Raw genomic sequence first — 23,417 nt, 5'->3', positions numbered from 1 at the left:
ACCGGAAATAAGCCCATGTCTTTGAATAAGCCCCCCTCCGTTTTGATAGCATTTAAGAAATTAGGCCCTCATTCGTAAATAAGCCCACCCCCAACTTCATCACCTTATAAATAACACGAAATTGCAAGTTTGCTCAAAGTTCATTTACCTCCTGCAGATAATTAAACACAAATGTAACACAATATTTTACCACCAGTGAGATTTAGCAGTCTAACAATAACAGTGTGTAACATTGTTTTCAATTTCATGCCTGCAGTATTTCTCTGAATTATCCAAGCCCAAGTATGAACTAAAAACCAATGTCTATTTTTACCACAACACTGGGTCCGCAGTTAATGCTAATTAAGCAAATACCTTATTCTGATTGGCTAAGAACAATGACCTTAGATTGATAATTCTTTGTAGTGTAAGCTGGCTGCCTGTGTCAGAAACGTGTGTATACGCTATTGAGTTTGTTGTTAATTGCTGTTGTTTTAAGTCTTCTCAGCATTAAATTTTGGATGTAAATAAACAGCACTGGTAAGTAATTGTAACATAGAAGGTGTGTTTCTGATAATTAGATACTAGTAAAAAAAACCACAATTTAATTAATAAACAATTATTATTTATTATTAACAAATTAATGGAACACTAATTAATAGATGTGCTACTGAAAGTTTTTTGTTTTTTTCCTAGTTCATTTAAGTATTGTTATTTATTTTAATTATTATTATTAAAAAAAAATTCAACAAAACTGGCCCCTTGTCTGGGAATAAGCCCACCCCATGCTAAGCTCACAATGAGTTGTCTTGGCCCCCTGGGCTTATTTCCGGTCAAATACGGTACATGTATTCCTGAAGCAATATCACTTCGTAGGATCAAGGCTTGGTCAGTTCTTCATGTAGTACAGAACTAGAATTACCTATAATCCTGAATGCGTAAAACTTATTTCTAAAAATTCCACGGGGTCTTTATCAATGTGGAGTATATTATTAGAATTACATATATATTTTTAATCAAAGACACTATAGAATTTTTACATTGCTTTTGTTAATTTTTGGATATAGAAAATGAAAATCTTTTTAATCAAAGCGTAATATTTTTAAAAATATAACATATTTCATTGTTGTCTTTGAATGAATGTAAGTACAGGCCCGGTGCTTATAAAACTTTTAGAATCTAGACTCGAGACTCTATTGAGTCTAAGACTCTAACGTCATGACAACACCATACAAATTGTATGTGTGTGATGTCATTAGAGATTGAGTCTGGACTCTTTAAGTTTTATAAGCACAGGCCCTGATCTGTTATTAAATGTATTCCTGAATACTTCTGTATGCTGTTCAGCCTGTTTAACATTGCTTTTTCTTCTTCTTTTTTCCCCAGGTTAATGATAGGAAGTTAAAACCGAAGCCAGTTGTTGCTCCTGGTCCAATAGAATCTCTGCTGAATGACATCCGGTCTATGCCCAAACTTAAACCAGTAAAAAATGGCCGATTAGTTGGTGAGTCGTCTGCCCAGACGTCTGCTAGAGGTATAGTCTCCTTCCTTGCTTCTCTCATTAACCCTTTTACCCATGCATTTCACCAGTCTGGATCAGATTTTATAAAAATAAACAAATGAAAGGGTCCAGATTCGAAATCCATGGGTCAAAGGTTGACAAGACACTAAAATCAAACTGCTGTTAAAGGTTTTTGAAAATAACGTGGGTGGGTTTTTTCTTCTTCTTTTTGGGGGAGATGGGGGTGTTAAGAGGTGTGAACATGTTCTAAATGTTTCTGGATAATGTATGTATGGAACAGAATTGGCCGTTGTCGTTTAATTATTTTTTAAACCAATGAAAAATGCTCACAAAAGCCAACAGAGGAAGAAAACTATAAGGAATAAAGACCTGGAAAAGTATTTTAAAATATGTCTTTTCGTATTGGATCTTATCTCCTGTTTTATTCTAGTGTCTTGTCAGTAAAATTGCCTGAACAGTGGATTGGATGTCAATATAATAGTGAAATCATTGCATTTATAATCTATTATCAATGTGGAAATTGAATATTCCATCATTTTGGCCAACAAATGGCGCCAATGTCCAGCCGTGAATGACAAAGAAAATAATTAAATAATTGTTTTGTGCACATCCAATCATCTTGTGAGGCATCAGTTTCTGAATTCCTATAGTGTACAGAGGAACCTCATTAGTGTAGATTCCAGTCGTCTGGAAACATCTTCTGAATGACTTACATGAAGAATGTATATTTATGCACTAAATTTATTCATTGTGGTTCTAATATTTAGTTTGTAGATACATATTCATAATTGAAAACATAATGTATAAAATAATAGTCTTATTCAACTTAACGTACTAGCACAATAACAATGCCATACGACCCCAAGTCATAACCTACACTGCAGAATTATCTCCCCTTGTTGGATGTATAACATACACCCGCGCATGGGCAGACCGTATATCCTTGTTTTTGATTCTGCAGTCCTAAGTAAAGTAATTTGTTTCTATTGACAAAATGGTTGAAAATGGTTTCACGCTTTGAATTATTTAATGTTGATATATAACAAATAATTTAAAAAATAACACACCTATTATATAAGTAAAATGGCTGGAAGTGATGACACACGTGATGTAATTGCAATCTAATTATAATAAATAAGTATGTCTTTGACTTCATTTGTTGATTAGTCACTTTTGCTTTTATACTATAAAAATTCAGTAGTCCACAAACATTTTGGGTTTTTAAACATTAATTTTATCAAAATTAATGAGGTTCCACTGTATACTAGTAGTTATGAATTGCATTTTTGTAGCAGTTTATCCTTGCATTTGTAACCCTTAGTTTCATATTTGTATCCCATATTTATTTTTAAATATGCAACCTTAGTTACTTTAATACTTTCACTATTATTGTAAGTACTACGTAGACAGCATGTACTATTAAAAACCTTTGTTGCTTTTACCTCTTAATATTGTGAAATGTGCCTATACAGTCCAACTTGTCTATAAAGGCCACAGTATCTACCAAATGTGAACATTGTGAACAAATGACTTCCATCAACAGGTAGATATTAAACTACCATTTTATATAGGTTGTTCTTACACATATAGTACCTTTAATAAATGGTTTGACTGTATCGCTGTACATAATCCATATAGTGTTAGCTTACCATTATATTTTACTACAAGGTATGTACATGTGGCATGCTTAGCTTCTGCCCGTATATTTTGATAATTAGTGTATCCATAGCAACAAGTATCGTTCTATTAGTGCATGCGCTTTATCCAATGAGTATGCAAAGTATTATTGATGTTTTTTAAAAACTTTGTGCTACATTTGTTAGTTTTCTTTCAAATTTATTAATAATTAGTTAGTTACTTAGCTGTATATGGAAACTCTTAATACATAATTATTTAATAGTAAAAAACATTTACCGGTGGTTATTGATATTCATGGTAGGAAAATGGGGCAGATTTTATTCAGATTTAATTTGTGTCCTGTTTATCTTTTCATTCTCTACCTATTATTTATTGGAAACAAACCAGATTTCAAAATGTTCTTGTCCCATGTTTTTGAAATAATACTGTAACCCATAATTGAGGTTAACCCATTTGTTCTGCAGAATAAATTTATGCATGTTTATAATTTTTCTAAGTTATGGAATGTTTTTCAATGCTAGTGCATCAGTCAACTGATTTAAGTTGAAAGATCACCCTCCTCCCCGCATTTATTTTCTGTTTCATGCAGTATTCAAGTTGAGTTCTCCACAACTGACATATCAAAGATCGCTTAGTTTTCAAGTCGAGTCCTCCACAATTGACATATCAAAAATCGCTTAGTATTCAAGTTGAGTTCTCCACAATTGACAAATCAAAGATCGCTTAGCATGTTTGTCCTTTCTGTAGCAAAGAGTAGCTGAAATACCCATTGCTGATAGAATATGTAATAACATTGGGTTTCTTCTCTCATCTTAATCCATTAAACATTGTCCAGAGGAATCAGTTCAGGCTGTTGAATTGTGTCCATAGCAGTATACATGAACCTGATCGGTGCGCAAGATATAATTATCTGTTAGTGGAAGTGATAGATACTGATGTCCAAAAGAACCTATACCAAGAAAAATTGATTTAATTTCCTTTGCAATTTGGTTAATGGAAATAAAATGGTGGTTAAATATCTTTCTGCTTTTATGGAATGAAATTTTGTATCCAACATGTTAAAACACCACACATTTTGGGTTTTCTTCAGTAGTCTCTCAGAATATTGGTACAGTTTCTTTTTGGACATCAGTATATATGAATATGTATACAGAGGACGTGCAGGTTGGCTGATACTTTTGATGATTATTGCAAATGAAGTTAGGCATCCAGGAGTTGATGTGGCATTCAAATAAGCAATCCAGTTAACTGAATTCATGACAATCCAACCTCACTTGGGCACCTTTCTTCCAAATGAGAAGTGTTTCTCGTACAGTAAATTAAAAGAGGATGGGAAACTGAATGGGTTAATAATTCAATTTTGATCCTGCTTACGACTGTTTTTGATTGGAATTGATGTTGCTAAATGAGCTATGATTGGCTGTTGTAGGTGCTGGATGTTGATTGGTCATACTATCTCAAGGTCATTCAAGAATATTTCAGGTTTTTTTTACATTCTCTATGTATATATGGATTTGTACTCTGTGTATACTCCATTTCCAAAATAATATGTAAAATGCTTTCAGTGTACAGAGTTTTTACACGTGGGAACTTGTATGGTTCGCAGTATGTGGATGCATCTAAAATCAATTCTGTTGTTATGACTTGAGGGTGTTTCCATGTCAGCTACCTGATAGCACCATGTACAAGTGGTGCAGTTAGATTATTTTGTCACCATGCCGCTTGGTCAAATACATGTCAATGCTGGAAGTACCATCTACTGAAGTCATAAATAAATAAGCTAGGTATTTCTGTCCTGACTAATGTTTTAGATTGCCCCAACAAATCAAGTATGTCAATAAGAGATATCTACACCCAAGGCCATGCTATATTATATCATCGGTCAATATCCACAACACTGTTTCAAGTTTTTGACAGTTGTAGGGTGTATTATTGGACTATCGCATACATGGGGTTGCCATATGAAAAACAGCCTGTAGAGATTGAAATGCAGTACCCAACATCAACAAAATAAAATTAATTAATTAACATTATTTGAATAAAACTAATTTGCATATTTCCAATACACAATTTTAGAGATGAAATGTGTTTGACTTTACCATTAATATTTGCTGATTTAAAATAGTTTACCTGTCCGTGGTGTATGTTTCTATAAGTTTATTGGTAAATAAAATAATATATATATGTTAGCAGTTAAAATATTGTGTGTTTTTGTATTTACTACTGACCTTTGGTCAAGTCCAGGTCATGCATATCGCTATAGGCTACTTACATGTATATATTAGAAATGCTGGTCCAAGCAACAACAGAATAGTTTTAACATTTTGTTTTGTTTTATTACTGTCAAGTGAGTGATATTTCTGCAGGCTAGGTTGGTCAAAGAAAAATTAAAATAAGATACTCAATATGTAGTCACTGAATCACAGATAAAGAATCCCTAGAGAGGATTTAATTTCATAGTAATTTATGTATTATTTACCAGCCTCGGTGGCATCGTGGTTAGGCCATCGGTCAACAGGCTGGTAGTTACTGGGTTCGGATCCCAGTCGAGGCATGGGATTTTTCATCCAGATACCGACTCCAAACCATGAGTGAGTGCTCCGCAAGGCTCAATGGGTAGGTGTAAACCACTTGCACCGACCAGTGATCCATAACTGGTTTGTGCTATCCTGTGGGAAGTGCAAATAAAAGATCCCTTGCTGCTAATCGGAAAGAGTAGCCCAATGAAGTGGCGACAGCAGGTTTCCTCTCAAAATCTGTGTGGTCCTTAACCATATGTCTGATGCCATATAACCATAAGTAAAATGTGTTGAGTGCGTCGTTAAATAAAACATTTCTTTCTTTATGTATTATTGCTGACATGTGGTCAAGTCAAGGCCATACATGATACTTTACTGGATATGATGATTATTTAAACAACAAAGGTTTTAGTGATAGTTGTTTGCAGTCTTTAAGATATATATTTACCGGCCTCGGTGGCGTCGTGGCAGGCCATTGGTCTACAGGCTGGTAGGTACTGGGTTCGGATCCCAGTCGAGGCATGGGATTTTTAATCCAGATACCGACTCCAAACCCTGAGTGAGTGCTCCACAAGGCTCAATGGGTAGGTGTAAACCACTTGCACTGACCAGTGATCCATAACTGGTTCAACAAAGGCTATGGTTTGTGCTATCCTGTCTGTGGGAAGCGCAAATAAAAGATCCCTTGCTGCCTGTCGTAAAAAGACAGCGACAGCGGGTTTCCTCTAAAACACAGTGTCAGAATGACCATATGTTTGACGTCCAATAGCCGATGATAAGATAAAAAATCAATGTGCTCCAGTGGCGTCGTTAAATAAAACACACTTTACTTTTACTTTTAAGATATATATTTGTTAATGTTGTATTGGGGAAAAACCCTGAATACAACAGTTGAGTGTAGGCTGGTTGTTCAAGTATTTAAGTGCATGAGATCTTTCAGTACACAGTTTTATGCCATCAAGTAAGGTACTTAATAAAATAAGTAAACAGTTGGACCAAGGTAGACTGCAGTGCTATATGTTCAACATGTATATTGTCCAACAAAGAAGAAGAAAAAAAATAATTAAAAAACGCAGAAGAAAAGACATAACTAATGTGTAAATAAAGTATGAACATTCTATTGTAAACTGTACCTAGTACAGATATCATGGTAACCATTGACTAGCACTGATTACCAGATATACCAAAGCAAAGGAAAGGAATATTTCGTTTAATGATACCTCAGCACATTTGGTGCCTAACATGTAGCTATTTCAACACTTGCTCTAAATACCGTATATCTTCGCCTGTAAGTCGATCTCGGCTATAAGTCGAGTCCCTAATTTCAAGCCCTGAAAACTTAATTTTTTTATTGACCCGTTTATAAGTCGACCCATGAAAAACAACGTATGAATATTGAAATATTTCTTATTTTCAGCACATGAGAATAATAATGTACAATATTTGAACAAAAGAAAATTATTTTACAAACTTCGGTTTTCACGTTTTGTACATCACAATATAATCAGACTATTCCAATCAAACTATCATTATTACATAGCATCAAAACGAAATATTCCCTTAGTAGAGAGTGAAAGCTGTTTGACTGTTACTGTATGGTACTGTACAGATGGTTTTGTGCACAGACAACAACTTTATTTATAAACACTGACAACAGATCACTACGATAAAACTGAAAGTATCACGTTTTGCCGCCATATTAATACATGTAAGGAGGATAACTCTGGAAAGTACACTGGTTTTTGTACCAAATGATGTGTGTCCCTATTGCTCTAGTGAACTGCAGAGATCAGTCTATTTTAAGGGAAAGCTCAGTAATATTCATGAAGTTGATCACCGACAAAACATTGTTTGAACAACCATTAATGCCAGTGACCAGATTTCAAAATAAACTCAGGCAACAGGTAGTTAGTATTGTTTACATTTTTACTATTAGTGATGACTGTTAATTTAACTAAGTGGACTGTTGTCTTGGCATGTGAGTGAGATCGCACGCCTTTTCGCATAACCAAAACCGTTCTAATGCCAAAAAAAATAGGTTATAAAAAATAAATGTGTCAAATTAACATATTTGAGTATAAATACATGGCATACTTCAACAATAAAACTTGTAAAATAATCCCCAAAACAGTAATATTTTTTGGTGAAATTTTTTTACCCTCTTAATAAGCTGACCCCCCAAGTTATAAAATAATTTTTGGGTGAAACAAATTTGACTTATAGTCAAAGATATACAGTAGTTGAAAAGGAAACGTTCAAAATAAGAGTAGGGGGTCTTTTATAAGCACATTCCATTAAGAATGGATAGCACTTCCACAGTCCTTAATATAACAGTCATGAGGCAGTGGTTGGAACGGGGGGAAACTTAAAGGGGACACAGAAGGCAATCAATCTTATGACCTCTCATACCTAAAGTAAGCACCGTATCACTGGCCAACACCCTGTCCTTGACCGAGATGTATATATATATATATACAAGTAATTAATATGTTTAATTTAAAACCGTAACAACAAGATAATTGTAAGCACAACATCGATTATTTAAAAGATTTTGTTATAAAGTGACTGTTCACCATTGTAGTCTTCGTAATTATTAATACAGCATTAATTTTTTATGTCCATAACTAGTGTAACATCATAATTTTGTAATTCTAAGCTCAGCTGTGCTTCAAGCTGTTATTAGTGACTACAGAATGCCTAAATCAATAAAATGCAGAATTGCACAGCAAATTTAATAATTAGTTGAGATTGTTTATCTGATGGCCTTGTACTGTTTAGAATGTGTTTTTGTCTATAGTGCAGTCCTGGTAAAATATCTAGTGTTGTAATTTTTGTTCATGGGTTCGTTTGGAATCTGTATCCATAGATGTATGTAAGTATAAATGTGTGTTTCATAATAAATTAACGGTATAAGAATTGCTGGTGCTTTGGTATGATTCCTGGGGATGGGGATCAATATAGTGCAGAGAATTACAAAATGGGTTAATTCTGTGTAGATAGACAACTACGTAGCTTTGTACAACAAACAACAATCATAAACGCTGGTACCATTTGAATATTTAATGATACTTTAATTATTAGATTGTTTAATACATTTGAGACTCTTAAATGAATGGGAATTAGTTATGGGTTAGTGGTTAATGAGAGAGAAGTTCATGTAATAGGTTTTCACCTCCCCAGTGAGCCAGGAAACTTACTCTGGATGAAGTTTGTTTTGTTTAACGACATCACTAGAGCACATTGATTTATTGGATGTCAAACATTTGGTAATTCTGACTTGTCATTAGAGGAAACCTACTACATTTTTTTCTAATGCAGCAAGGGATCTTTTATACGCACTTTCCCACAGACAGGAAAGCATATACCATGGCCTTTGTCCAATTGTGGTTCACTGGTTGGAATGAGAAAAAATTCAATTAGCTGAATGGATCCACTGAGGTAGTTCGATCCTGCGACGCAAGCATCTTAAGCGAGCACTCAACCGACTGAGCTAAATCCCGCCCCTGTTATATTAAAGACCTTGTCCTGTCTGTAGTAAAATGCATATAAAAGATCCCTTGTTGGTAAACAGTAGTCTTTGTGGTGGTAGTGGGTTTCTCCTCATATTCAAAGATGCAGTTATCATGTTATACATCTAATGGCTTGTAATTAAACGTTTTCTAAAGGGTCTTTAAACAAAATTCTATTCGTTTCCTTTCCATTTCATCTACAAAAATAGCAATTTGTATTGTGCACAATATTGAAAAACCATTGGACTTGTTTTCAGTTTATAGGAATATAGGTTTATATACTGCTGCGTCATACTATTTAATAATTACTTATTTGTAATTACAAAAATTATTTATACCATTGCAATTATGAAAGATGAGATTCTATATTTCCATAATTATATAGCACATTACAAGAGTAATATTACAAACTCAGTGACATAATTCAAGTATAATGATGTGGTCTCTATGGACATTATTAAAAATACATCTTTTTGTTACTGTGACATATACTGGATAGTAAACATAATTATAAGATTACTTAAAGCACTGCGACATGTAGTAATGGATTCTATTATAGTGTGTATAGTCGTGCGGAGTCATGTATTTACTTTAATTAAGGATGTGCTAAGTCCATCCGGACAGACCAACATGTAGGTATAGGTTAGCACCGCTGTGACACACTACTGTGAGGCAATTACTGTAAAGCCTCCCAAGGTGAGAGTCATTTGTCAGCCCAGGTGTTTGTAAGTTCATCATTTCCTCGTTACCACTTTGAGAAACCAAGTCAGATCAGTTTCTCACAGATAAAAACTTTGATTCATTTTATTTTTCTTTGAATAATTGCATTGAAATTTTGAATTAAATTATCGTCATATTATTATGTATTGCCATTGAAGTCCACCCATGTGTGTAGAGAAGGTTGTGATTATTGCGGTGCAATTTTGTTGCCTTAATTTCTTGCCGGGAATTTGCGTCTATGAATGAAGAGTTTGTGCTACGTTTTGTAGGTTTTAATAAAGAAAATGGTGTATGATTGTGACCGCGTGAAGGTGGGCAGACTTACTATGAAAGAAGTGTTATTACACTGTTAATTCAGCTTTCGCAGAACATGCCAGGGTAACATACAGAAGTTATGAAAGCGTCAAAGAGATTTCAATTGAAATGTGTGGGCTGACAAAATGCTGTCAAAGAGATTTATAGTCTGTTCCAAAAGATATTGCTGTACATCTGGGTGATTTTATACACTGTGATGTTATTTAATGTCTGTTGAGACAGTCGTATGTAAGGACCATTGTCATAGACGTCACTCTTATTAAGTTAACAATGTCTGACAGAGAACTCAGATATCACGTTTCAACCATTATTGGAAACGTCATTACTGCTGAACAAACAAGTTGATACTGTGGCTTACTCCTGAACTGTTTTTGTGGAAAGTAGATGGAAAAATATTTTTATTGTCAAACATCCTATGTGGTTCTTATGAAAAATTGTTTTGTTTTTGATTGGAGGCAGGGTTTTTTTTTAAGTTGTTTTTTTAAATTAATTTTTTGGCAAATAAATAGAGGATAATAAACAAGTTACCAGTTATTATTAAATTTATGTCCCAAGTGAAATAATTTAAATAATTTCATGAGGGATATAAATTTGATAATTACTGGTACCTTTTTTTATATATATATATATATATATACAGTGGCTACACGTCATGTCATGTATATAGAAACGATGTGAATCACTTTACACACTGTTCTGGGTATTACTTTGTATTTAAATCATGTTCATAGATACTTTTCAAAAACAAAAGTTCTCTTTATTCTGGTACAAAATCTATAATGAATTGCATTAAAATTACATTTTGTTATAAATTTGACACGAAAAACAGAGCCGTAAATGCAAACTCTTTAACTACATGACATCATTTTATGTTTGCCAAATCGTGGTGATGTCATATTTAGTACTGACAAGGTCATTGGTATTATTCATTAGACCAATGCAGAATACAACTGTATTTCCCACTGAGAAAATATGGAAAATATTTTCCCTATTATGAGTGACCACTGGGATAATATATCACTTTTTTCCATTCACTTTATCTGACCATTTGTAACGGTTCAAAAGATCTCTTGCTGTCATCAGGGGTTAATTTCTTCTTTAGTATTCTTGTCTATGCATGTGTCACTTATTTGAGAATGTTGTGATACAGAAAAGAAATGCTTCCAGAAAGATACATTGCTATGGAACAATTTTGATTCAGTTAAACAAAATCTACATGTATGTTGCTTTGAACAACAACTCTTTTAACACATTTTTAATCATTGCTATTAAATGTTTTGTATATTGTAGAATGAAGGTATAAGCCATTCACTCAGGGTACACCTACTCCAACTGATTGGCAGCAAGGGTTCTTTTATATACATTTTCCTACAGACAGAATACCACATTACATGTACTAGTTAAAAATAGTAGCATATGTGACCCAACAAGCATCTTGGTTATCACTGAGACACCTAATGACTTTTGATTACATAATCGTTATGTAGAGCTGTTATGAAACCAAGACATGTTATATATATAATATTATTATATATAAACCATCAGTTAAATACTGTCCCGAGGTCATACTGTAAAACTTGAACTGCTGTACCATGTTTGTGTGCTACTTCTAATGGCATTAATTACCCAATGTCCCGGGGAGTTGCTAAACATACATTCTGTAAGTAAGACACACTGGTTGCACCAAGCTAAATCCTGCCTCCAGTTAAATAGTAAAACTTCTGCAAACTCAGCATCAGTTTTAAGGGGTCTTTTTATACCCATCAGATTGCAATTGTGCCCCTCAAAAACGAAAGTCTGAAAAGTATAAATTTGTTTCCCGAGACAAATCTTATTTCGTGGCCCTTAAAACCTTAAATACGGCAAGATCTTGTGTTATATGTTATGCCATACTTATGACACTTAATAGCTTCCAGTGGCACAGTATGCTTTAATGTTGCTTATCATACATTCCTTTCTTTTAATCTGGGCACATTAATCCTGGCTACAGGCCAGATGGTAAAACCTAAACTACTGCAAGACTGTCAAAATATTTACTCTAATTTTGATGAGCTTCCAATAGTATTATGATTAAATGCAATACACTGAGATGTTGTATAACATATATATATTTTTTCTATAGCCAATATACACACCTAATCCTGCCTTCAGGTCAATATTAATAGTAAAACCTTTACGACTGTCAAATTATGTGTACTTTGCATGACCAAGTGTTACACTCTAATTCGTAACTTTGACACCCCAATAACAGCTGATTAATCATCTCATTGGGGTGTTATTAAAGACATTCCTTTCATCTACGCACTAAGCTAAGTCCTGCCTCTGGGTCAGATAGTAAAACTGTAACTGCTGCAAGGCCAAGAGCATCTTGCATTGGTCATTCCCATCAACAGACACCATTAAACATGATAAACTAAGTGACCAGGTGTAATATATTAGCGGTATGCGTTAGAGTTGCCTGTGCAGTTTGGCCCGAAGGCAGACAGACGGCCAGTTGCCCGTGAAGATTGGCGCAAGGCATCGGCAGTGACGGATGAATGTGTCAGACGCATACTCTCGCCACTCGTCTGTTTGACCACACGACCACTGAAGCAATCAAATATGTGACCTTTTCGCTAGATAGAGATTCACTTACTGTCTTGTGCCTATGTCCGGGGTTCAGAGGATTTTCATAAGCTTGATGAGAAAGTGAACTACAAGTAGCACATGCATTGTGATACCTCTGAAATCCAAGAGCTGTGTTGAATTGATTAAATAATTTGAGCACAAAGTGTTTTTATCCGCTTGGGATTGTGCTTATACTGATACGGTTTGTATATTACATTTTAATTTTGAATCTGTGTATTGGTGGTTTTTCGGATAGTTTTCGTTGTATTATGTCCTTTCATGTTGATTAATTTTGGTAAAAAGAAGTTGCTTGATTTTTACCTGGAAGTTTTTATTTTGTTTGAATTTTTCTTCTCCCATTGAAGTTAAGTTATTATGAACCTGTGTATCAGGTGGAGGATGTGATACAAATACATGTATATCATTGTTACCGGCCTCGGTGGCATCGTGGCAGGCAATCGGTTTACAAGCTGGTAGGTACTGGGTTCGGATCCCTGTCGAGGCATGGGATTTTTAATCCAGAGACCGACTCCAAACCCTGAGTGAGTGCTCCGCAAGGCTCAGTGGGTAGGTGTAAACCACTTGCACCGACCAGTGATCCATAACTGGTTCAACAAAGGCCATGTTTGTGCTGTCCTGCCTGTGGGAAGCGCAAATAAAAGATCCCTTGCTGCTAATCGGAAGAGTAGCCCATGTAGTGGCGACAGCGGGTTTCCTCTCAAAATCTATGTGGTTCTTAACCATATGTCTGACGCCATATAACCATAAATAAAATGTGTTGAGTGCGTCGTTAAATAAAACATTTCTTTCTTTCTTTGTATATCATTGTTGTGCTGTGCTGTCTTCATTTTAGAAGTTTGCAGGAAAGGACAAAAGGTTGTAATTTGTTGTTGTTTTTGGTTGCTTTTTTGTGGGTTTTTTGTTGTTGTTTGGGTTTGGGGGTTTTTTGGGGAGTGAAGTTTGAGGTTTGCATTTAAACCTCTAAAATATGTTAATATTTTTTTACAGAGTGGAATAGTTAGGTTAATTTAATATGAAAGTCACCTTGCTTGGACTGCTGTTACTGATGAGGTTTGGTTATAGTACATGCAATTATGTATCAATTTGCACCTGATGTAAGGTTGGTTTAGGATCAGTTTCCATCAGTGCGCCCTTTTGGGCTATTTTCCATTCCAGCCAGTGCACCACAACTGATATATCAAATGCTGTGGTATGTGCTATCCTGTCTGTGGGATGGTGCATATAAAAGATCCTTTGCTACTAATGGAAAAGTGAAGCGGGTTTTCTTCCTAAGACTATATGTCAGAATTACCAATTGTTTGACATCCAATAGCTGATGATTATTAAATCAATTGCTTTAGTGCTGTCATTAAACAAAACAAAACAAACTTTAACATTTTTATCTATCCATGTATTGATGATTTTGCTGCAATAGCTTTTTGGCGATAGGACAGTTTATTGATCATGTTCAGATATGATTGTAGTAAGCTACTTAAACCAACCGTCCCAATCATCAGTGTTTTTAAGGTATAAATAATTCTGTTGAATCTTTTTAGCAAGGTTTATTAGTTATCGATTTGTCTGTTCATTATGTTAGTATGTCACTGTTGTTTGTTGAATCAAATCTGTACAGTCAGTTTATGCTAGGCTCAGACTACCAACTGTCATGATGGAGTTGGCCAACTCGCCGATCTCACAACTTCTATAACTGTCCAGTTGCTAGTCTAAAGGCTCTTACAACTCGATTGCTGTCATATACCACTACTACTGATTGTTGACCCACCATTGGTCGGGAGTGGGGGGAATTACAGTGCAACTGTTGAGTTGACCAACTCTGTCATGATAGTTAATAGTCTTTCCCTAACATTAGTAGAATGGATTGCTTTTCCACAAAGAGTTGTATATAAAAACACACACTCACACAAGTGTACACACACACACACACACACACACACACACACACACACACACACACACACATATTTTATGATTGCCATAATAATAAAACTGGCAGAGAAATAGCAAAACAAAATTATCCCAAAACATTATGTGTTCATAATAATGTCCCTACCCCCAAGAAAAAAAAATCAGGTATTAATATAAATTTGGAGGTGGAGTTGGGTTTTTAAATGATAATAAACAAATTCTTTTTTATTCTCCTTTTCTTAGAATTCATGTTTCATATGTGCACATACATTCTATAAAAATTTAATGTCATCTGTCTTGGACAGTTTTAGTGCATGTTCATTATGGTATAAACTGTCATCTGTCAAACCCAGAAATTGGTATTTATCCATATCTGTGACCAGCATATAATTTTATTTGCAGTCTAGACTTGCACTATTTCAGCTATTACTCATTAGTCTGAGCTTTGAGTGCCGACTGTCTATAGTTTTATGATGATGATGCTAGATGTATTAATCGCTACCGTCTGATCGGAGGCACTCTGGTCAAACAGTGAGTGTCGTGACCGTCAGTTCCAGGTGCTGGTCATGTAGACAGTGGACTGTTCACACACTTCAGGTTTGCCTTTTTGCTACAAGTATTCTTCCCAATGTGCGCTTTTTCTAGTGGAATAAGGTCTCAATTACAGTTAATTCATTCTGGGCTCGGAACAGGTGGTAAGTGGCACTAAATTGTTAAAAGTAAAGTATTAAAAGAACTGTAACTGATTGGAATTAGGTGGGATGAGGGCGGTGTTCAAATCTGGAAATTGTGTGTTTCCTTAAAAAAACATTTTCTAGAGATTCTTTCATGTTTTAAATTCCAAGGTATATTTGGTTTTTGACCTAAATTATGTTGTTGATGTACTTTTATTTTGTATATTGGACTACTGTGATAATATAAGTATGGGCTTCTAAATTATGGCATCCCCACTCCCATGGCTAGTGATATTCAATGTTGGGCTAGTAAATAACTATTATCACCATGCTCGATGGCTAGTGAATATTTTTTGTCAAATGTTACATTAAGTCTATTTTGTGAATATGAATATCCTGTCCACCGTCCACCCACCCCAATCTAAGGGTTTTTAAGATCTCTCTCTTCCTCTTTAGATAACATATCTTATTATTACTATAAGTAAAACTGTATTTACTTAAAGTACGGCTAGTTAATTTTCAATTGTTGCAAGTAAATTTTTAAAATCACTGATCCCATGGCTAGTGGATTTTTATACAAATTCTACCGGCCTCGGTGGCGTTGTTGTTAGGCCATCGGTCTACAGGCTGGTAGGTACTGGGTTTGGATCCCAGTTCAGGCATGGGATTTTTAATCCAGATACCGACTCCAAACCCTGAGTGAGTGCTCCGCAAGGCTCAATTGGTAGGTGTAAACCACTTGCATCGACCAGTGATCCATAACTGGTTAACAAAGGCCATGGTTTGTGCTATCCTGCCTGTGGGAAGCGCAAATAAAAGATCCCTTGCTGCTAATCAGAAAGAGTAGCCCATGTAGTGGCGACAGTGGGTTTCCTCTCAAAATCTGTGTGGTCCTTAACCATATGTCTGATGCCATATAACCGTAAATAAAATGTGTTGAGTGCGTCGTTAAATAAAACATTTCTTTCTTTCTTTATACAAATTCTAGAAGCCCTGTATAAGCCTTAATACAGTAAAGTTGTGTGGCAGATAAATGGCTGTAAACAGTACATAGCATCCTTAAAATCATATTCATACAAATATTTTGGGAGTGGGTGGAACATGACATGGCATTGTTTGAAGTTATAGCTACCAGTTATCTCATAAAACAAACCTTTTTATGCTTAAAAAGATTACATTTCAATAAAATAAAAATAATTTGAAAAAAAAAATTTCATTCTAATGACGAATCCTCTTCCCATCCTACCATACTAAATAAAACAAATTCTGCTAAAGATTCAGACGATAACAGAATTCAAAGCTTTAGGATTCTTGTTCGTTCCTGGATTTCCAAATAATACAATTTGCATGTGAAAATGTCTCCCATTTCCTTATGTATAAAAAGTAGAGACTATTTGATCACAACAGACAATGTTGCCTTATTTGCCCGCCCAGCGACTGGCCGACTTGATTCAGTGTATCTTTGTTCTGTGGATTTTCACTAAGGTGTCATGTGTTGCTGTATCCCGGAATCCACAGTGTACTGCTGCTGCTGTTGTAGACCATATATTTGTTGTACTTTTCTCAGAATATGTCAAGTGACTATATCCATCGTTTCAGTAACTTTTAATTCTTCGGGGACCCAGTTGTTGCTGTATCCTGGAATCCACAGTGTACTGCTGCTGCTGTTGCTGCTGTAAACCATATATTTGTTGTACTTTTCTCAGAATATGTCCAGTAACTTAATTTCACCCAACATGAAGATATTTTCAGGGATTTTACCAGAGGGTAAAAGGAGTAACAAGCTGTATCCTCAAATTTTTTTGAGTGTATGGATTTGCTGCCTCTCAATTACAGAATGACATTGTTTTGACAAAGGTTAAAGCATTTTTTATTATATTTTTGAATGGTATGCAATGAGGAAGCAGTATTCAGCAGTGTAACATAGACTGCAATCATCATTATGTTAACTTAAAATAGAGGTGATACTTTTCCAAATAAATAAATGGACTTAATCGCAGAATTCTGAACCCTACAAAACATTCCTGGTGGAAAGCCTGATATTGGATAACAAGGACCCACTAGCTGAGTTAAGTATGGGTTTGTATAATAATAAGTCAGCTTTGTGTTGTTACTTAGTTAATATTTAAAGTCATTATATTAAAGCCTTGCTTTTTATAGCATTTGTTGATCTTTATACATATATTTGTATTGAATAGAAAAAACTGATAAGCTGCTAGGTATATATGGGTCTGTGTATTTGTACATTGTGTTCTTGATGGGTTGTTTTTTTGTGGGGGGTTTTTAAATTAATTTTTTTATATATATATATATATATATATATATATATATATATATATATATATATATATATATATATATATATTATCCTGCTGCCCACTTTTCCTGTCTCTTCTTTGAATTCCGTCTCATTTCTTCCTGAGCCGGCATTTCCACCTATCTTTCATACTCTTCTGTACAAATATATTTTTGTTACCGGTAGATAGAATTGCCTAGCTGGTATGCATATGGGTTTGTTTAAAGATAGTGTGTGCTGCACACTTTGTTGTGAAATATTGTTATACACACATTTAAAGTTGATCTACATACATACATTTGTATTGAATAGCAAGAAACAACTGGTTGGTATAAGTTATAGAGTTGTAAAGTCACTATATATTTCTAAGTAACTTACCAGTCTAGAAATATTTTGAAGCTATGATATCGTAAAATTGCTGTAGGCTATGACGTCAGTATGATGTCATAGCCTACAACGGTTCTACAATATCATACTGTTAAGATAGCTTCGAAAATATGGGCCAAATTACTATTGTAAATCTGCCAACATCACTAAATTTAGATGTTGTCAATACATTGATCTTGTCTTTAAGTATCTCAGTTTGAAAGGTGTAAAACTGAAATTGTCAACTATTTCAGCCATGAATACCTACAGAGAAAGATCTACTTTTTTCTTTTTTTAGCATTAGATGTGCAGTATGTTGTGTTGCCATAGCAATGTGTAATTGATTGCAACTGAATTGATTTTTTGTTACATGGTTAGTAGCAGATTAAAGTATAAATATTGCATGAATAGGGCAGTCGATCAGTGTGAATTTCATTTGATTAGCGGCATGTGCAGCTGCACAGATTGAAATGACCGTAAACCTCTGCAAAACAACAGAACCGGATTTTTGGCTCACTGGTTAGAGTGCTCGCTTGATGTGTTGTTGGTTTTTAGGATCAGTCTCCGTTCCATGCTTCACATCTGAGGACTGTTGTTCAGAAGTTAGTTGGATTAACCTGTGGTTAATAGAAATGTTCAAAACCAAGGACTGAGTCAACATAAATAGCACCCAGTAATTGAAGACACAATGTTGATACTTGATTTAGAACAACCAAAGGTATCTGTACATGAATAAACATTAAAGTTATTTTGGTATCTGTGCACAAATAATTAAAAGGAAAATATTAGATTAACCCAGGGTTAATTCAACTTCGCTTTGAACATCTGCGCCCTGATGTATCAAAGGCCATAGTAGTTGCTGTTCTGCATGTTGGAAAGTGCCTATAAAAACATGTGGATATAAAAGTTCTTTGCTGTTAAAAAGAAGAAAAAAAGTGAGTGATAGTAATGGATGTTGTCTTTAACACTGACCACATTACCTACTGTCTGAAGGCTAACAACATAAGTAGTTAAGTCATCACCTTTAACCCTCTCAACTCTGTGATTCATTTTTGATCAGACAGTCTTAACAGGATGTGAACGGGCTATTTCTCGTTCCAGCCAGCGCATCATGACTGCTATAGCAAAGGTCATGGTTTGTGTTGTCTTGTGCATATGATAGATCCCTTGCTGCTAATGAAAATGTAGCAGGTTTTCTCCTAAGATTGTGGTGGGAAGTAGCCCAGTGGCAAAGTGCTCGCTTGATGCGTGGTCTGTGTGGGATTGATCCCCGTCGGTGGGCCCATTGGGCTATTTCTCGTTCTATACAGTGCACCACGACTGGTATATCAAAGGCTGTGGTATGTGCTATCATGTCTATGGGATGATGTATATAAAAGATCCCTTGCTGCTAATCAAAAAGAGTAGCCCATGAAGTGGCGACAGCGGGTTTCCTTTCCCAATGTCTGTGTGGTCCTTAACCATGTATCCTATGCCAGATAACCGTAAATAAAATGTGTTGAGTGCGTTATTAAATAAAACATTTCCTTCTTTCTTCCTTCAAAGGCTATAAAAATGTACAAATGTTTGACATCCAATAGCCGATGCTTAATGTATCATCTGCTATAGTGGTGTCGTTGAATAAAACAAACTTCAACTTCGACCCTTGAGTGAATACGAGCACTTAAATGTGTCTTTTAAACATTTGTTTCTTTTACTTTCTTCTTAAGGATTCAAACATGTCTATCATAGGTTCACACGGATGTATTTACTGGTCATGCAATGCGAAAGTCTGCACTCAATGTTTCTTAAGTGGTCTCTCTAAATGTGATATTTAATAACTGATCGTTTGATACGCCTGAACAGAACTGATAGGGTAATATTGGATTTTCCATGACCAAGATGGTGTGTGATGGGCTGCTTTGTTTTACTCCATGATGGTTATGTGTGTCTGGCAATATATACAGTGAAACGGTGTTATCTCGTCCTCTGTTATTTCATCAGTTCTAGGTCGAGTAATGGCCGCATGGTATCATTATTATTAACAACTTGTATGCATATTTTTAGCTATTTCGTTCAGTCCCTTCAACGTCAACATAACAAAGTTTGATAATATCATTAGTACAATTGACATTTTCTTCTTGGTGCTTGTAGTTATTCAAAATGCATTTTAAGCAAAACAGAAAAAAAAAAGTATGATAGGTATCTAGAAAATTAGCGTCAGTGATTTTTAAAAATAATTGTGTATTATGAATATTGTACTTCATTATATGAGATGAATAGTTTTTACCAAGATCAATTATTGTGTCCTAAAATATCTGGTCAATGAACTATACCTAACAGTGCTTCTTTCCATAATAATCCTTCCCTATAATAATGACAAAGTATTACCAGTAATAGCCATCTTTTGCCAGTAGCATCTGCCAACTGCCCTAGAAAATGGCCATTATACACCTAACAGAAACAATGACCATCTGTGACTAGTAAGTCTTCTTGCTTCAGCAGTGTCTGGTAATGGTCAGTAATGTGCTGTTTCAGCAATACTGGAATCCACACTTAACAATTAACCGTCCGCCATAGTGTGTAATAGCTAGCTGGGAGTTAGTGATGCACTGGGTTGCAGATATAACATGCATTTATGTCACACTTTTGACATCAGATGATTATTAGAATATAGTATGTTAAAGCTTTACCAGCAAACCAAAAATACTATGATTCTGATTGGAATAATATGTTACTTGACAAACAAACAAAATCGATTGTTGGAGTGAACTATTTTATATAAAATGTATGGTGTAGGGCTGAAAATGCATTATGGTGTGAGGTCAGGACAAATATTTATTATGAGAGAAAACTTGAAAATGTATTTGTCAAAAATGTAATAAATTTCATTTTTAAACATGCATGTTATGCCTTTTAACATTATGTTTATTGTAAGTAAAATATATTAGGTTAATTAATACTTTTTCTTACTTATATGGTTGTCATGGTGACAAAATATACAACATCAAAAATTGGAGGGACATTTAACCAAAAGATTTTTTCTTCTGCCAATTAAATATGACCAATTTGTTCACTTTATTTTTGATCATCTGTACGTCCAGAAGGAGACGTAATGTCAATTGTATGTGAACTGTTTGGTGTGCTGTGCAGAAAGAGCGATTTCCATCATGTCTTTATTTGTTGTTAAACATTTTATTTTTTTGTTTTTGTAGTTGAGACGTCCCGGACAAAGTTAAACACAAAGGACGAAGAAGAAGAACCACAGCCAGCCAGAAAGGTCATCAAGCCCGACTTCTCCCTACTCTTCAACACCAGTACAGAGGTATGGCTTTCACCGGGATAATATCTTTGTTTCACCTGTACTATAGAGGTGCGTTTTTCACCTGGACATTTTAGTCTCACCTGTAATACAGAGGTATCTTTAATCAGGACCCGTTTTTAAAATCTCACCAGTACTATGTAGGTGCATTTTTCACCTGTACTTTTTTGTGTCACCTGAGTACAGATGTACATTTTCATTTGTACATTTTTGTCTCACCTGTAACTACAGAGGTACATTTGTACCTGTACATTTTGTCTCACCTATACTACAGAGGTACATTTTCATCTGTACATTTTTGTCTCATCTGTAACTACAGAGGTACATTTTTACCTGTACATTTTGTTTCACCTGTAATACTAAGGTACATTTTTACCTGTACATTTTTGTCTTACCTGTACTACAGATGTACATTTTTACCTGTACATTTTGTGTCACCTGTACTACAGGTATATTTTTCACCTGTACATTTTTGTGTCACCTGAGTACAGAGGTACATTTTTACCTGTACATTTTAGTCTCACCTGTACTAAGGGGTACAGTTTTACCTATACATATTAGTCTCACCTGTACTATAGAGGTGCAGTTTTAACCTGGACATTTTTGTCTCACTTGTATTACTGAAGTATGCTGTTCACCTGTTCTTTCTTGATTCGCCTGTAGTATTAGAGGTATATTTTTCACCTGGATTTTACCTTCTAGTAATTTTATTTAAATGAACAATAAAAATAAAATTTTAGCTGTATTAGGACGATCAGAAAACCATTGAATATATAGACTCAGTGTTTCTGCCAGAAAGAAATGTTTGGATATGGCGCTATGGAATTGAATGCAACCAGAGTCAACGGGGATATGGGGGGCCTCCTCTTGAAAGAAAATGGGTTAAGTTTAGGGTTAGGGTTGAGAAAATCATACAGTAATGATAAGAGTAATTAATTTTGCCAAAAGGTTAACTTTAAAAAAAGAAATCTGCAAAACTATTTGGATATGACGCCATACCCTTTTTACCCTCTGGCAGAAACCCTGAGACTAATATTTAAAACAAGAAAATGTATTTAAAGCCATACTGTCAAGGATTTAAGGACCTTATTTCTCTAAAAATGGATAATACATAAAAATCACATTAATTGTTGGAAACCAAATTTAGCTATCGCATCACCTGAACTGAACCATGTTGGAGTGAAATCCATGTCATCCCTCTCGGCAATTTGAGTTTTTTAATTATGGACTATTGCCATAATTGAATTATTTTTACAAAATGTCATTAATAAATGGAGAATGGTGGTTATGAAGATGGTTAAATAAAGTATATTTAGAGACAAATCAAATTATTTTTGTTCAGGTAATACTCTGTTAAGACCATTAAATAGGTCAGTGGTTTGTGACAATATGCCTTTAATATGTAAATTTAGTCCTTAAAAAATGCTTTGTTAGCTATAAAAATCTTGACAATCTCAGTCTTTTAAAAAGTAGCCCTTGCTGAAATTGGATTTTGTGCCTTTACAATGTTGAAGTGTGTTGTCTGTACTTGCAGAGCGAAGCATCTGACGACGAGTTTGAACCAGAGGAGAAGGTTCGCCGTCGCAGCGTCGCCATCAGTCAGGTGTCGCCTATGTCCCCTGTGTCGCCCATCAAAGACCCAAGCACGGAGACCGTCCGCCACAGACCAGGTATGTCGTCATGGCAACCTTAGCCAACAAAAAGAGTCAAAGCATTGTTTGTGTAAAAAAATGTACAGATGATAAGTATTTTGTCATGCATGTTCGGTGTTTGTTAGCAGATTGTTGGGAATACAGGTGTACTGACATGTGGAGTGTTTTAATTACAATCACAGTTGTTAATATTGCAGTATTAATAAATAAAATTGTCGAATTATCAATAGCTTCAAACTGATTATAGGTCTGTACCATTAAAAACAGAAAATTGGTCAACATATTTTATTTCATTTTTTTAAATCAAGATCTTCATTTGTAAACTTGTCAAGTTACAATCATGCATATAACTGGTGGTGTTTTTATTCTTATTTTGTTAACTGTTATAATATA

General features: G+C 34.9%; 1 protein-coding gene across 3 annotated transcripts in view; it reads left to right on the top strand.

Moving 5' to 3' along the window:
* LOC121388252 (protein spire homolog 1-like) overlaps window positions 1–23,417 on the top strand; it is a 157,466-nt gene that overhangs the window by 119,212 nt on the left and 14,837 nt on the right. For 2 of the 3 annotated variants that reach the window (XM_041519521.1, XM_041519519.1), the window contains exons 8-10: window positions 1,366–1,513; window positions 21,266–21,375; window positions 22,907–23,042. In XM_041519521.1, coding sequence (XP_041375455.1) covers window positions 1,366–1,513; window positions 21,266–21,375; window positions 22,907–23,042 — 394 coding nt within the window. The remainder of the gene's footprint in view (window positions 1–1,365; window positions 1,514–21,265; window positions 21,376–22,906; window positions 23,043–23,417) is intronic. The other variant, XM_041519520.1, reaches the window with a different exon arrangement.

This window comes from Gigantopelta aegis, chromosome 14 (genome assembly GCF_016097555.1).
Source record: "Gigantopelta aegis isolate Gae_Host chromosome 14, Gae_host_genome, whole genome shotgun sequence".
Classification (NCBI taxonomy): Eukaryota; Metazoa; Mollusca; class Gastropoda; order Neomphalida; family Peltospiridae; genus Gigantopelta; species Gigantopelta aegis.
The sequence above is the reverse complement of the archived record's forward strand: the minus strand, read 5'-3'. Positions and strand labels throughout refer to the sequence as shown.